General features: G+C 38.7%; 1 protein-coding gene across 1 annotated transcript in view; it reads left to right on the plus strand.

Moving 5' to 3' along the window:
* LOC108885343 (phospholipid phosphatase-related protein type 4-like) overlaps positions 1–16,159 on the plus strand; it is a 39,108-nt gene extending 22,949 nt beyond the window's left edge. Inside the window, 6 exon segments of the mRNA XM_018679649.2 lie at positions 959–1,094; positions 1,540–1,768; positions 3,140–3,359; positions 3,361–3,756; positions 4,833–4,986; positions 6,326–16,159. Of these exon segments, the coding sequence (XP_018535165.1) occupies positions 959–1,094; positions 1,540–1,768; positions 3,140–3,359; positions 3,361–3,756; positions 4,833–4,986; positions 6,326–7,248 (2,058 nt within the window). The 3' untranslated portion in view covers positions 7,249–16,159.
* Positions 16,160–17,710: the final 1,551 nt, after the last annotated feature.

Here is a 17,710-nt window from a genome sequence, read left to right on the forward strand (position 1 = left end):
TCACAAGAATGTGTGTGAGAAATATAGGTCAAGTAAGCTGAGTAATAACAAACGCTGAGCGTTTGTTCAGTCACTGTTCATCATCAAGACAGTTACATAAGTATATTGTTTTCAGGAGTCAAAGCAATAGCAGATACTACGTGAATGAGCCTTTTTGCAAGATGGAAGCTTGTGTGTGGTTAACGACTTGAGTTGTTCAGTTGTTTTCTTTGTGTTGCTTTGTAGAATCATTTGAGTGCACTATTTAGATTCTAATTCCATCCATCCATTATCTATACTGCTTATCCATTAAGGGTCGCGGGGGTGCCTATCCCAGCTGTCACTGGGCAAGAGGCAGGGTACACCCTGTATGGATCGCCAATCATCAACAAAAACCATTCACACTCACACCTACGGGCCAATTAACCTGCATGTCTGTGGACTGTGGGAAAAGCTTCGGGGCTCAAACCCTGAACCTTCTTGCTGTGAGGTGAACCACTACACCACCGTGCTCTTGATAATTCATAATACAAAATGTTAGAAACACTGAATGATTTTATGCACAACCACACTTTTATTTAGAAAATCAACAATAAATGGAGCAACTCAAACAATAGCTTACATTTACCACTGCTATCTGCCAGTGGTCATAACATCAGTGGTGGTCATCATTTGCTCTTAAGTTTAAAAATGTAAAATAACATTATAAATTGGACTGTATTTAAATTCCAGCTACTTTTGATAATAACTACTTCATTATGTCTATCCACCAGTGAAGCAAATTCAGTAAAAGCTTTGGTGCATGACTGAGGAGCTGATCTGGCTGCCTCCTGAAAGTGGATTTGCTAAAGTCTGTTTATCCTTATGTCTTTGCGGCATGCCCTTCTGTGTCTCATTGTGTGTGTGTGTGTGTGTGTGTGTGTGTGCGCGCGCGCGTGTGTGCATGTGTGTGTGTGTGTGTGTTTGCCTTTGTATGCAGGGTGTGTATGCAGTGGGGAATTTCCAGCCCAGTGAAGATCGGTCTAGGAGTCGACCGTCTCCCCCCATCCTGAGAGAGCCCCCCCTCTCCTCCTTGCCCAATGTCAGCCAAACAGCAGTCAGCAACAGCCACCAAGGTAATATCATGCCTGCCAGGTGTCTCTTACAAATACAGATTACATCACTCTTGTGGTTGCGAGTTTGGGCATGGTAATGAGGACAGCCATGTTGTACCAACGGTGCAATGACTTTGAACAAGGTGAAATGCAGTAAAGACAAAATCAGGGGAAAATAAATGTTTGCCCTGTCATTAACCTGAAAAACCATAGCCCTCCATGCTTGGTAATCACTCTTACTCCATTACAGGCTTTTTAGTTACAAAGTTTAATTCCAAACAGAGATATAACATATAACAAATGTAATGTATAACAAACCTCAAGTGTTCAGTTTTGTTGCTGCTTGCTTGTTGTCTGATCTTAATGGTAGGACACTGAGTGACTGTGTGTGGGTCATTTTTCAGAAATACACACTTTCAATAACTAAAGTAACTTTATATCACAACTTCACTTTGTCCCCTGTTAGGCCACCACACCCTGGCTCCCAGCCAGCCAGAGCCCATCATCACACGGACCTCTTCCCACACCTTGTCCCCTGACCAAACAGGACCCATCCTGACACGAAGCTCCTCCTATCGGGAGCCCTCTCTGACCAATCTGAAGAGAGCAAGTGCTGAGGTGGAGGTGATAACTCCATCCAGTCCTTTAGGCAACCGTGACAACATGATGACCTTCAGCAGCAGCACACTGCCAAGGTAATGGGTTTGATTTGGGAGAGAAAACAAGAACTTTGCTTACCCATAATACATCATGTTCAATTGTCACCTACTAATTACAAAGATGAAACATCATTCACGTAATAACAAAACTGTAAACTCTCACTTTAGCAAAAGTGCTCAGAAAAAACTGATGCAGGTAATGAGTTGATCATTCTTGTTTTTGTACATAGCAATGTACGCCAAATGTACTTCTGGGGATAGAGAAGCAGATGCTGATGAGAATTCCTGGGAAATACCAGCATGTCACTTCAGCTCTAATACTAGCTACCTAGCTACTAGTTGATTCAGTATGGGAGGAGCTATCCTTCCATTCATTATCTATACCACTTATCCTTAAGGGTAGTTACACATTCATGTTTGTTCAATAACAGTTTGTCTTCGTCATCAGCTGTCTATCCTCTGTGGTCAAATCGTAGCGGAAACACCATAATAAATAGCTAATTTAATCTACATGATTAGACCATTTCTCAAAATAGGTAGACAGTGGCAAGGAAAAGCTTCCTTTTAGGAAGCAGAAACCTCGAGCAGAGCCGGACTCAGGGTGGGCGGCCATCTGCCTCGACTGGTTGAGTTGAGAAATGATGTGTGTGTTAATTTCCATAATTTCACCACAGTCTGTGGTTGAGATTGTTTTATCATGGGGAAACCACATGTATTGGTGGGTGGATGCCGTGAACATGTAGTCAGACTGTCCCTGTGGTTCTATTTGGTCTCTCATCTAATAATTATTTTTAGTTTAAATTGATTTGAAGTGGTCCAGAACAACACAGTAAACAAATGTGTTATCCATTTCCCAAGCTAGTTTGATATTAATACTTAGCTCGCAGAGATTCTATACCTCAGACATTTACACAACATTGTAAATTTTGAAGTGCTCTGGTACACTGCACTGCTTCTGAGAGAGATTGCAAGAAGTGATTTGGTTCGTCATGTCTGGTGTTCTGCCATACTCCAGATAAAAATTTGTTTCCAACTGTGTTATAGTTGCCAGAGTTGCTAATGATAAGCATTAGCTACCCCATCTGCACAGATTGTGGCAGATAGTGTGTCACAAGGAAAATATCTTATATTCTTAACATTTTAATATTTGTTTAAGGAATCAAGGGGAACAGAGTGTTGTCTGGAATTTATTCAAAGCACAAATTGGTCATTTGTGTGCACAGCTGATTAATCTGAGATTTCAGAACACAAATCACTAATCATTGTGGGTAGCATACTGATAACCTGACTCACTGGTCTGCATTGAGAAATTGAGATTGACATGACATTAGTAAAACACAGAAGCACTGTGTCACAATCGTTTACTTTCGTGTTTCTCTCATAAATTTTCTTTGCCTCTTCCTCCAGGTCCCACGGAGGCTCCTCTTTGGAGGAAGGTCGTATTCCTCGGCGTCACGCCTCCATCCACGCCTCAATGGACTCAACTCGATCCAAGCAGCTCCTCAGCCAGTGGAAGAATAAGAATGACAATAGGAAGCTGTCCCTGCAGGTGATGGATGGAATAAGACCAGCTTCCTCCTCATCACCCCAGAGGAACATGGAGCTGCGTTGCTCCTCTGAACCTTCTAGCAATGGGCCTAGAGGCAGAGCTCCGTGGTGGAGCCCATCTGCCTTCAGTCATTGCCCAGGAAGCAGAGATGCGTGCTGGTGCCCACATCCCAGCCCAATACATGAAGCTAGCAGCCAGCTCTGTTCCTATGGCCAATCATAATCACATGGCCCATAATGGCAGCACTGGATTGGCTGGAGGGGCCAGAGTGTCTATCCAATCTCGGCCTGGATCCTCCCAGCTGGTTCATATTCCCGAGGAGGAGAACCCCACCAGCAAGGATCAGGAGAGTGAATCAGAGGATAGCATTATGGATGGGGGCGGGTCAGTGAGGGAAAAGTGGCTGAGAGTGGCTGAGAAGACCACCATCCCCTGCAGGCCTCTCAGTGCTGGAGGACAGCCTCGTCTCATGCAGGTTAGTCATTCTTTTCTTTATCTATTTAAATATTTTCTGTTTGTCTGGCTGTAAAGGTCTGGTGGCAGATGCAGGGACTCTGGGTAAGAGGGAATGTTATAGACGAGGCAAGTCAGCCATCTGAGTTCGGAACCACTACTGTATTATTGGTGCTGATGGACAGGTCTCAGCATGGACATCCTTGAGCTTTAGGTGGTACCTTGATGTCTGCCAGGCAAGCAACAACGTTCTTATGCAGACAGAGAAGAGGGGGGAATCCTAGGACAGAGCCTTGAGGGACCTCTGGTCATTTTAGACACAGATCCTTTTTGTATCACTTAGTAAGAATGACCAGTCAGATAGAACACAAGCAGAAGAAAGTGCAGAACCCGAGACACACAATCTTTTAAGGGTTGAGAGGAACACAGTCAACAGGTTCAGAAGTATGAGAACAGAGGAGAGGGAGTTTATTTTGTCCAGCTTAATAATTTTAACTAAAGCAACTAAAACTAGATGTTTTGCCCCAGTAATGCATAGAAAAAATATTTGAAAAGACTTCGAAAAATATGCCTGTTATGCTCAAACCTGAAACAGCGATACATTTATAAATTATTATAAATTATTATGACTTAATCAATGGAAGGATGGACTTGGTGACAAGTTTTCTTTGTGGTGCAAGAAAACAAAAGAGTTGTAGCCCTGTGGTATCTCAAGATGTAATCTAGATCCTTGAACTGTCATGTTATCAATCTTACAATCGATGTATAATTGTATAATTTAAATACAGATTACTGTAATTTCCAGACTATTGAGCACACCTGAATATAAGATGCACCCACTAAATTTAAAAAGAAAAAAAAAAAGTACATTTACAGGCCACACTTGTCTATAAGCCGCAGGGGTCTAAATTTTTTTGCGGCATGAAGCTCGTTAGCCCGTAAAAATCTATAAATTAGCCGCATCATTGTTTAAGCTGCAAGGTTCAAAGCGTGTGAAAAAAGTGGCAGCTTATAGTCCAGAAATTACGGTATATGTTTTGTGGACAGTTGCAGCCTTTTTGTTGAAAGGCTTCTAGTTTTACATTTTTCTTCCTCCAGGTGATAGCCTTATCCAAACAGCAGGGTCTGCTTCACTCCCCTCGGTCGGAGGACGGTGGCAGCACTGTCAGTTGCACTGGATCCATCAGGTACAGAGCCCTGATGGACCAGGACCCATCACCACCCGCTTCTACAACCGGAGCAATGGGAGGAGGTCTGTATCGCTAATAGAGTGATATATACTGTGTATCTGGTGTGTTTGTGCTATATCTACTACATGTAGGATCTTGATATAAAATAAATGGAAGAGTGCTGTGTTCTTCCAATAAGATGAAGTCAATTATATTTGTGGAAGGAATGAAAGGAGCATTATATTAAACATATCTGTTCTCTCAGCAGGAAACAACAGGATTAACAGGTGTGAGGAAGGTCTCAGTTTTAATACAGTTGGTCTAATAAACAGAAGAGTCTAACAATCATCTCAGCCATGGTCTCATTCTGGTATAATAATTATATAGAAGTTTTTACTCTCATTTTCACATTATGCCAATATTTACATTTTAGCAGTTGAACACATTTCATAGACTGTAATTCCATTTACTTTCAACAACTGGGAATTATACAGGGCTTGGTATCATTTAGAAATATTCAATAACTAGTACAGATATAATACTTGAGTTTTGCAACTAATACCATAACACTACTTTTTTCAGAACCTTTGAACAATACAAAACCGTTCTCTCATGAAACAAATAAGTTCTTAAACGTTAAATGGTTCCTCCAAAGACAAGAATTTGTACAAGAACACAGTCAAAATGACACCAGTGTAAAATTGGAAATAAATACATACTTTTAATGGCAGGAACCTAAAGAAATAGTAAACAAGATTACAAATCTGACCGGACGTATTTAAGACAGCTTTATGATTTATTTTAGATTTTTGGTGTTACAGACAGTCTGTACCATAAGGCAGATTGCATTTGATTCAGATACTCAGAAATAATTTAAGGTTGACATTTAAACAGTCAATGAAAGGATAAGTGTGGTGTGTGTGATGCCCACAAATTCAAAAACATAGAAAGACCAAAACCAACAATCAATGTATCCTTCTAACAAATGAGTGTATATCACTCTTCTAGGTCAGAGAGCTTCATTGTTGTTCATTTTTTAGAAACTGTTAAAAACACACCCTTTGGTTTATTTTGACTCAGTCCTACACACTCCATCCCGCTGCCACAATTACTCATTGGATCACCAAATGTATGTGAATCCTCAGGTGAAACTAGCCCCCAACAAACACACTTTCCCTTCAACTCTGTTTCCTCTCTAGCAAACATGTAGGATCTTTTAGGATCTTAAGCTTCACACAAAGACTGGAATCTGGAAAAGAAGATAGCTTCGTTCTATGTTTTCTTCTCAGCTTAAGAGTATGAAGGATGGCAGTGAGTGGGAACTAATGTATCAGATTCGTTAGAGGCACATACTTCAAGATGATGATTATTGTTAGTTGTAATGAATAATTATTGGGTTGCTCATTTGTCCTGTTCTTTTAGGAGGTTTGGAAAGAACTGGCAGTATAGTCCGTGTTGAAGCCCACCCAGAGTCCAGATCAAACAAACCAATAGTGAAACCTCCTAGCACAGATGGAAGTGGCTCCTGGCGATGGAAACCACCGGAACAACGAGCATCTCTCCGTCAGGCAGCTTTCACCCTCAATGACCTGAACAGACACACAGACAGCTGTGATTCACTGAAGGATGGAGGGTCAGTGGATGGACGGAGGAGTGTGGCAGGGACTGAAACTGAGAGTGAAGGGGGAGGAGATGGAGGGATAGGAGGAATTGGCGGAGGAGGAGGTTCATACACAAACCACCCACATGTTGTACACCCTGTACATCCCTTACATCCAAATAACCCCAACAATTTCCAGCACCCCAGTTTTAATCCCAACAACCCCAATAACCCCAACTATAACAATGTTCACCCTAACTTCAACCCCAATTCTACCAACTGCAACATGCCATTCACCCCCACTGCTACCTTTGCCCCTCCTTTCCACCCCCATCCTCAAGCCATCACTACCATCAGAGTCACCCCAGTGGAAGGAACGGCTGCCAGCAGCGATGGTGGCTCAGATTGCCAGTCGGTGGCCTCGTCTAGCCGAGAGTCCACCCTGAGGAGGAAGAGCGGCTCAAATATCGTCCATGTCCCTGAGCGAGGGCCCACCCCCGACCTCCACAACAACCACCGTCTATGTGATGACATTAACCGCCTCGACAATGAGAGCAGCAACCGTTTCCATGAAAACCTTAGGAGTTTTCAAGAAAACCCCATCCACCCCAATCACCCCAACCACCCCAACAGGCAGTTGCAGGGGATGTTTGGCCGGCCTAGCCCTACCCCTCCCCCTACTTTACCCCGCCCCATCCTGACTCACACTCCACCTCCTACTCTGGGGTTGGCCTATAAAGAATGACATGCTCAGTGTTGAGTTCATCCATCTACAACTATGATAAAAAATTGTCATACCCAGCCAGTACAAAAAAAGCAGTGGAGAGCTTCAGACTGGGCCACAAATTAAAGGATATTCGGTCGAACCTGTCTATCACCCAGGGTCAGCCAGTAGGCCAAAAACTCTGTAGTCCTACCCACAACCTCTCACCTCACCACCTTGGGTACACTAGATGGCCAGTTGTGTCCCCCCAGCCTCCCAGCTGGTTTAGTACCAACTAAATAAATGTTGTGTCTTTCTAGGAAACGTACTGTAGGCTTATAAAAACCTATTAGCAATAGGTTTAAGATCCACTTTGGGTCACAAGTCATAGACAGTACAAAAACAATTAAAATTACAATTAAAAGACTATTGTCATATATATAGTATATGGGGTGAGTTGAGTCAACATTTTTCCTTGTGGGTTTTTTATTTTGGACTGCTGGATAAGACAGATTTTTTTTTGTAAATCTAAGAAATTGAGTACGCATTGAGTAATGGGCTAAATAAACTGCCAACTCAGAAATAAGGACAGCCTCCTTAGTCTGCCCCATAGCTCCCTGCCAGCGATGGATTCAGCATAATGACTCTGCCCTGCTTCTCCTATCACCCTATGTCAGCTGTGATGGGATTACATTTTTATCAACATTTATACATACAGTATATTTACGGCGTTCATCCTGTTGTCAAACACAGGTAATGTATTGTTACATAAACTTTAACAGTGTAACCACTTGCCATTAGATGGAAATTGCGTTCAAAGCCCATATCTGTGCTGTGTTTGTACATATGAGAGTGGGTGACCAGTGGAATTTCAACCCACAGTCTTAATTGTGTCTGGGCTACACGGAGTCCCTTTTGGGCAATAACAGTATCTCTTATTTTCATGGTGGTGTTGTGTTTGTGTTGGGCAAGATCACTATCATGGGACATATATTGTGCTTAAAATATAGTACAAGAAGCGCTCTGTTTTTTACATGCTGTGTTTTCATGATGTGCAGTAATTGAATTATCCTTACTGTGTAGTAGCTGTACTGTACACTGACACATGCAGCATGTGAATCATTTGAACAAACTCAGACCGCACTAAAGTCCAAAGACTGCCTTTTTTGTTTGTTTGTTTGTTTATTTTACCAACTCATCATGTCTCACAGAATTATGGGTGTAATTATGATGCAGTATTTGGGCCACTGTGGAGAAAAAAGGAAATTTAATATTTTAGCAATAAAGTTGTGACATTATTAGAAAAAAATACAATGTTATGAGATAAAGCTGTAGTTTTAACTGAAAAAAGGACAGTTGCAACTTTATACAAAAAAATAATATTACACATATCACATATATAAATGTAATTTTACAAGAAAGTACAATATTGCAGCCCTGTGATAGACCAGCGACCTGTCCAGAGTCTATCCTGCACACAAAGTTGTCATTTTGAAGAAAGTCAAATATCAAATCGATGAAAAAGTATAATTTTACAAGAAAGTACAATATTACATAGTCATTTTATACTATAAGTGTGGTTATATTTTGAGAAAGACAACGTGTCATGTGTATGTTTGCATGTTTTAGCATTTCCTCACAGTCCAGTATAGTTGTTATACTTCCAGGCAGAAGACCTGTGTTCGTCCTAAAATCTATGACAAAAGGATACTATGGTAAACCTAACTTCAGATTCTCAGTGACCCTCATAGGGTAACAGGCTGTTCTCACCTGTTTACCACAAAAGATTGTTAGTATAAAACTGTTTAAACAATTTAACATTTTTATCCTTATACTGTTTTTCTTAGAAAATTACAACTTCATCTTCATAACATTGCGACTTTTATTGTAGGTTTCAACTTTATTTTTTAAATGTAAAATTTGTATGAAATTACAATTACTTAATTAATGTAATATTATCACTTTTTCATGTATAATAACAACTTTATTCTTATAACTATACTTTTTTCTCTTTTAATTTATCTTCCTTCCCATTTTTTTCCCCCATTAACCGTGGCTTTATTACTCATAATCTCAAATTACCTTGTATTCTCCTACTGTAAAATTCCACACTACCTTTGCTGTAGTAGTATTTTGCATGTGTGGTTGAATTCATAAAGTATAAAACATTGTGACATTCTGACAAAAATCTAATCTAATACATGTATGTGTGTGTGTGTGTGTGTGTGTGTGTGTGTGTGTGTGTGTATGTGTGTGTGTGTGTACACACACACACATATATATATATATATATGTAAATAACACAATTTATCAGATACAACATGCCATATGCATTATTCTGCAGGCATTACTTATCCTTTTCTCAGCCCAGTGTTTACATTCTTTATTTAACTTAGTGCCCAAGTGCCATCAAAAAAGAAGTCATGTGGCTGTGGGCTAGCCACATAGATATACTGTGTTAATGCAGACTTTGAGCAGTCAGTGTTTTGATGGAAACCTGTCTGAGAACACAACGATCCTCACATTGGCATCATGTAGAATTTAAGAAAGCACAATTACTACAGCTTGATAACAGTGTCCAAATGATAACTGAATACAGTGGATATTATAGGTGCTGCTGTGTACCAGCTTTCCCTACTGGTCAGATTTTGCTTTGCTTATTGCATTTGTAGGTGCAGGGTCATAATGATGATGATGATGATGATGCTAATGGCATTGTAAAGAGCTTATTGGTATGTTTTTGCAGGAATACACAACAGAGAGGTCTTGTATTGTCATGTTACAACATTTAGTATCATTAACATTTAGTATTAAACTACAGCATTTTAATTAAACAGGCTGATAAATCAAGAGTATGTGGTGAATGTTACAGATACTTTTTAATCGCTCTCAACTCATTTATATGTGTTTGTTTTTCTACCTAACAATGAAGAGTGGACATGGTTAAATAAGCTGCAGAGCTCTCACTAAAGTACCCTTAATTGTCAACCAGAAACTCTGACTATTTTTGATGAAAAGGATTTAAGAAGGTCTCTGTGCACATTTTTGTTCTGTACTAATTTTAGCAGAAGGTTTGGAGAGAACAGGCCGTAACTGGAGCGAGTGTTTAGAGTGGTATAAAGCTGTAGGAGGTACGAGCCTCATCATCATGTTACCTGTAATGGGGCTTAAAGACAGAAGCAAGCCATTGTGGATTAATTTTACAGCTGAAGGAACTTCTTAATGAGCTTGGTGCACAGTCAGAGTTTTATCTGTTCACTCTTGGCAGCACTGAGGAGCCAGGTCTTTTTCTAATGCCATTTTATAGTCTTTTTTGGACCTGACAGTCAACATTTTCTGCAAAGCAGACAGTAAATTGTTCCATATTTGGTGATGGAGATAATATTTTGATATTAGAGGTAAAATGCTTTTTTCAAGTAATTTAAATTTAGGGTTTACTTTCTCACCATAATATTATAGACTAATATCATATGTGTCACCAAGGATAATCCATTGTGCTTGTCCAGTATAAGAAATACTTGGCCTGAATATTAAATAAATGTTTATGGAGGATCGGGGCTGAACATTAGCCAAGTCTTCAGCCGGGGCAGAACAACTCATTATCTTTAAATTGCATTTTGAGAGAGCAGTTTCCAAGCTGACAGTGTCTGAGAGGTGAAATAATTATTGACAACTGTCACTGGCAAAGGGTTAGGGTTAGTCTTTATTTGACCATTTCATAGTTTCAGCTGCCAACACATAACCCTTAACCAAAGCTGTTCAACCTGCCTGAACCATTCGCAAGACTGTCATAGAGACAGAGTCATGAATGTCATATTTTCATAGATGTTGTTTCATTTTTGCATACAAATCTGTGATCACATACATTTCCTGATGAATGAGGACTCTTTTCACAACACGTTGACATAGTTCACGATTTTCAATAACATGGATGCTGTGAAACAGTAAACCCTGTAAAAACAATTAATCAGAAAAGAGTTACATCTGTGTGTAGTCTTGAAGACAGAGAAGTGTATTTTGGTATGATAGATGTGGAATATGGTTTCTAATCAAACAAGAAATGTATTCTAGTTTGATGTCAAAGGCATGTCAGTGAAGTGTCATTTCAGTTAAATACACTGCCCATACTCAGTGCAAATATCTGTACAAATGTTTTAAAGAGAATGCCTTAGTTTCAAAGTTGTTCACTTGAGTATAGCTTTGTGTGCAAGATGTGGTGCAGTGGAAATGAGAATTAGATTATGGAATACTGATTTGTGTTTGCAAGGAAACCTTTGGATTATAGCTTATTAAGAAAGGTACACAATCAGTAGTGAACGTACTGGGGGAGGGTTATATTCATAATTTATGTTGTGCTGTCTGAGTATTGATATATGGCTCTCATCTGATTTAGTATTTTTAGTATTCTATAATCCTGTAATTTAAAATCATCATTTACAAACAGATGTGTTTTTGAATTTAGGTAATAGTAGGAAGTGCAACTTTGTTGAAAGAGGATTATGTGTTTTTAAATCCCTCTGAAAACTAAACTGATTCCCTAAATGTATCACACAAGGCTGCATCTGTGCTAAAATACAGTTAGAGTTAAGAGGGGGTGCAGTGTGTCCAAAGCAGATCTCTGGACACCAAAATGGAACTGTGCCAAGCTACAAGCACAATTATTACATTGGCACTCCCCTTTAATGTGCACATGATGTCATGGTGAGCACAGGAATTAGCATTTTACTGGCAGACTGTCACTGTGCCTGATCATTACCATCACTAAAGATGGAACCACTATCTAAAATCAGGGTCTAAACCTGATTTATCAAGAGGAAGCCACTCTTTATACACCATCCTATTACTTGGCTTTGGACTGTAAAGTAATGAGATGTGTTAATCTGAAAAGGATTGTAGTAGTTATATATGATGTGCTATTTGGGCTATTATGTGAAAATCAAAGCAGTTTTCCACTGCTACGTCTTTACAAAGGTGCCAAGAGAATTAAAGAGTAGATTTTATGTAACTAGGTAATCCTTATCTCTGAAGTCTATCTCATAATGCCATTAGCTAGCTGCATAATTAACTTCAGCTTGTAAAGCCTGAAACATTCAAACAAGTCTTGTTTGTGGCCTTAACAAGTAAATTTCAGTTTAACTCTTGATATTTTTACGTATATAAAATGGGCTTAAGCTTAAGTTTACATGAGAGTCTTTGGTTTGAGACTGGTATTGGTTATAAAGTAGTTAAAAGTGAGTTGCAATTTACCAGCTTACTTGCATACAAAGGGCACCTGGGTTGGTGTTACCTGTTATGCTAGCAGCTAAATAGCTAGCCTTCATACTACCTATTGTTATACAATTAATGGCCTGCTGGTTACAACACATTTGTTCATAGATTTAACCAGCTGGTGAGAGTTTGTCATAAAAACGATCAGATAGACTGAATGTGAATGATCCACAGATAACTATTTAATAACTTTGTCATATTTATAATAATCAATGTTATTTTGTCATTTTGTTTCAGTAAATCTCTATTGATATGATACAGTATATAGATATTTTTGATTAGTGTATGTGAAAGATAACTTTTTATATCTGCTTGTCAAAGTTATTGGTAATTGCCATTGCAACCATCTGCACTCACAGTGCATGGTTGGTATACCTTACAGTTAGATCAAGAGGGAAGTCAAATATGATTGACCCTTTGCATTTCTACTGCAAGCCAATTAATGAACCAGCTGCTGGAATTCTGTTCATTTTCTATGACTTTCTGTGGCTCGCCGCTGTTGCCTCACAGCAGACAGGTACAGATCGGCATAGCTCCAAGGTCCAAGAACTCACCACAGACAGTGGTTTGGTTTTCCTCAGACGAAGGACTACGAAATGGCTGTGAACTATCTGAATGCTCAATCTTGGAATAAGATATATGTTTAAAAATGTTTGAAAGAATAGTTCAATATTTGGGAAAATACACTTATTCTCTGTCTAAGAGTAATAGGAGGAGATTGATATCAATCTCATATCTGTGCTTTAAACACACACAGTGCTAGAGTTGTTTGGTGGTCATGGTTAGTCTATACACAAACAGAGATGTAAAAATGACTTTTTTATTATTTTTGGGAGTGTAATGTTTTGTGGACACAAATTAGTGTATTTTCCACGATGTGCCACTATTTTTCAGTATGATAAAGACAGTGCTATTTGACTGACCTAGAAGAGGACGTCCAATAGGATCTAAAATGAGCAGTTACAGAAAATACAGAACTGATTAAATGATTTAAAAATATCTTATTGGATACTTGGTGTAGGTTTAGGTTTGTTTGTTTTTTTTCTATCAGATTTCTAATCATTTGAAGACATGAGCTACTAGCTGTTTACAATGATCAACAACAGTTACAGTTTGCTGTTTCTATTGCTGTAAATAGACATTTGTATCTTTATACTCATCAGTATATCCTGTATGTGCACCCAGACTGATGGTATGGGTTGTTAGCTTCATGGAAAATGCTAATGTTTAGCATAGATTAATAGACATTTTCAGCAAGGCCTGCAGTCAGTCCACCTACAAATCCATCCACTCACAACCTTAACAGACATGAGTGTTCAGTCTGTAGCCCCCTGTTTTTTTTTTTACATACCATAGTTGGCTAAGAGGACTGTCTCTTTTCTGTAATTACACTGAAACTCCATTTTCTCCTTTCAGTGGACTGAATCCAGGCCTCGCATCTGTTTGGTATAGTACAAGACTTACCTGCATTTTGATAGAACATGGTATTGAAAAAGCTGCTGTCATGTGAAAACCTTTGAACTCTTTGTTAAACCGAGACTATGTAACTTTATGTAACTTTTTGAAACTAACAGCGACCTCTGCAGCCACAAATAGTAATTACAGGACGCCTGGTCGAGTCAGAGCAGTTAATGGCACTAGAGGCAGGGTACCCCAAGCAGCTAACAAATCATGTAGGGAAATCAATTTCTCATGCTACCAGCAAAATCATAATTTCACTACAAATAAGCAATCATGCTGTCCAGCCATGTCAAGTCAGCACACAGGTAATGTGATTACTGTGACCGAAAACATCAGAACCTTAGCTCTGCTGACTACAAGCCAGGTTACATATTGATGGGATAACAAACAAGCAAGCAGCCATGCCAGTGAATTATGTAATTCATCAAATGTGATGGACTATCAGTGGTAACAGAAATGAGGTAGGCTGTGTGGCTTAGTATGTACGTATGCCTCCACTGAATAAAACTCCAACATTAGTTTACTCCTTTACTCCGATTCTTGTTATTCCTGTTATCCTGTTACTCTCTGCCTTTCTAACTATTTTCCTCTTATGTATAATGCATAATGCTTTATTGTGGTTTCATTCTTTTTTGTTCTTATGTTTTATAAAAGCAAACTATAAAGTGACTCCCTAGCCCCACCCACTGCTATGGAGTTTGTTATTGGTGACTTTGTTGTTATGACAGAACCTTTGTTCATACCTTGTTGCTTGGGGACAGACATGGCATATTTTAGCAGGCACATCTAGAAAGTGGTTGCACCATCTTAGAAAACGTATGATTAGCAGCTGAAATGAAAATAACAGTGGGTTTGATACTTTATTTTATTGCTTGAAAATTGAAATTTTTAGAAACACTTCTCTCATTGTACAATAGTTCCATAGTCTCGCTTTAAAGTGTATAATTTTCCACATTGTTTCATAATCCAGGATTTCACAAAAAATATTTATTTGTATAAATACATACCTGTTAATCCCAAAAGCCACTTCTCCTCTTTAGCACTGTACAGTTTTTTTTTTAGGGTTTTTTTTTGTATTGTTTGGAAGGTGTGAGATTTTGACTTTGGAAATTTTGGACCTTGGTTAGAAACCTGTAGAAGCTGCAGATTATGCTGATAGTTGCAGGAAACAATGACACACTAACTCCATTTTCAAAGTGTATTTTGTCAGTGTTTGTCACATTTTCATGCCTCTATGTGGAAGTTGACTGGTTTGCAATTGCTTCTCTGCTGTTCAGCTTCATTATAGTTGAGATCTGCTTGCAGCTGCCCTGACCCATAAATTAGTCAGTGGTCACTACAGGTTTTTTGTGAATGTTAGTGTTCTCTACAGCTATCAGCATCACTGAAAGATAGATGATACATAAAACACAAGACAAGAGTAAAAAGCAGAGAGGAAATGTTATTTGATGGTCACAACTTATATTCAGTGTGTATTTATGAAATTCAGTACCTGTCTGGTCCTACTCAGTGGCTATGTTTACATGTACACTATTGTATTCCATTTTACAGTCCATTTATTGCTTTGATTTTCTGGCTCATATACAACATATACTAATACAGTAACAAAATCAATTTAGTGTCTTTTCATAATCTCACAGGTAAATTTGCCAACAAACCAAAAGGTGATTTGGCTTCACAGTGTGTGTAATACAGCTAACCGCTCATTCTCTGCTTCAAGAGCAAATATAAACATTTCTACAACTCAGCCTCCATTTCAGTTTGAATGTTGCTCTGTACGTTTAATCTTCAAGACAGGATTCAAGACATTCCGGTGTGTCAAATGATGTGCACATGTAAAAATAGCCTCTGAAATTGAGTCATCTCATCCATTCTGTGACACTTCCCTTTTTCCATCTCCACAGACTGGACAGATGTGTCGACAACATAACTGTTGGACTGAGGCATGTCTTCAAAAAACAAAAACAAACAAACAAACTAAAAAACACTACAGCATTGGGACTAGAATTATTTCAGTGTGCCATTGTAATGAAGCCAGCAGTGTGACTATGTTGCTGGCTGACAGTGTGGATGAGTGACCTGTGTGACTAATAGACTGAATTGTTATATCTGGACTGACTCTGTGAACACGTACAACAGTGACAGTGTACTGATAATGACAGACATCCTAAAGTTTTGGTTTTCCAGTGGTGTCTCTGTAACAAAATAAAAGTTTGATATCAAATTTGCTCGTCTTGTCTCAGTTTGTATTAGTGTTCATTTTGTCTGCTCATTTTGGATTTAGTCTTAGCCCTGACATTTTTGTCTCATCTTAATATTTTAAGTCCTTTTTTAGTCATAAAAAGATTAGTTGACAAAAATGTTGAGAACATTGTGGTCTAGTCTAGCATTTCAGTCAAACTTCAAACTGCTTCCAAATAAGATTTTATCCAACTGATTTTAGGCTAGAAGAAAATAAGCCACAAAATAACAGTAGTATGATAAAGATGATAGAGAGTGCAGCTTTGCACAGAGTGCCTGATCTGATGGAATTCATTTATACAGTACATCCACACATGAAAGAGGATAAAAGTGTATTTTCTGGGAAGATGCACCAACATAAATCCAGTGCAATCTGTTACAGTATAAGTCAGTCATTGCTATGATCTTAATTTTCTGTTTTAATAACACAGACCCTGAGTATCAACAATAAGAAAACCTTACTTTATAAAGGTTATTACCCCTAGACTGTTCAGACTGTGACAGAAAGTTGTCGATTTTATTCTGTAATGTTGTCGGCCTTAGTGTTAGTATTGTACTAGACTGTGCTATGTTCATAGTCATCAGATTTCCTTTCAAGAATAAAACAGACTCATAAAACTTGTTGGTTTCGAGTTGCATGAAGGCCAGTTGTCACTTTTCCCATTAGCCAGTGAGCATTAACAGAGTTACAGTTACAATGACTCATTTGGCAATAAGTAACTCATTTACACAAACAAATGTTGCACGGTCTGTTTGCTAATTACATTGTATCCCACAGTAGATTTGTGTATAAATATACAAAAGCTTTGAATGTGAAAAGGAAAACTTTGACATTCATTAGATTCAAAGTTTCAAAGATTTTGTTGGAGGAATGGATTTAACCCACGGGGCCATTATTTGCTGATACTGATCTACTATAGAAAAAGTTGACTCAGGATGAAAACTTCTTCTAAAGCAGAAAACTCCCAGACACTTTCATCAAAATAATGATATAAATAAAATAATATAAATAATAGAAGTGGGTCTGCTGCTGGGAGATGGTAGTCTGCGCAGAAATGCAGTATTTGTAGAAGATGCCCTTGGAGCCCTATGTAACAATGCAATTTGAAAACTGTGGATGGATAGGGGAGGCCGAGCTTAGAAGCCTTTAGAGGTGAACTAGAATTACACTTACAGCCAGAAGCTCAGGGCCACCATGACCTGACAGTCTTCCTAAGACATGGAAAAAGGATGTGAAATGTCAGTTTGTAAAGCACACACAGTGGCAGGAGCTGAGGCAGGACTGGAAAGTGGTCCTGTGGTTGACATAATAACATTGATGCCTTTGTATTATATTACAATACCCCTGAATGAACATCAGCTTTGTGATATTTTTGAAACTTTACTTAGGACTGGTTGTTTCGTTCCTTAAGATCAGTCTAAATACTTCACAAAAAAACAACTCAACCTCCATTTCAGTTTGAAAAAAGAAATTACAAGTAAGCACATTATTTTCCTCCTTTTCTCAACAAAAGCATTTAGTAATGGATACAAA

This window comes from Lates calcarifer, linkage group LG4 (assembly GCF_001640805.2).
Source record: "Lates calcarifer isolate ASB-BC8 linkage group LG4, TLL_Latcal_v3, whole genome shotgun sequence".
Lineage (NCBI taxonomy): Eukaryota > Metazoa > Chordata > Actinopteri > Centropomidae > Lates > Lates calcarifer.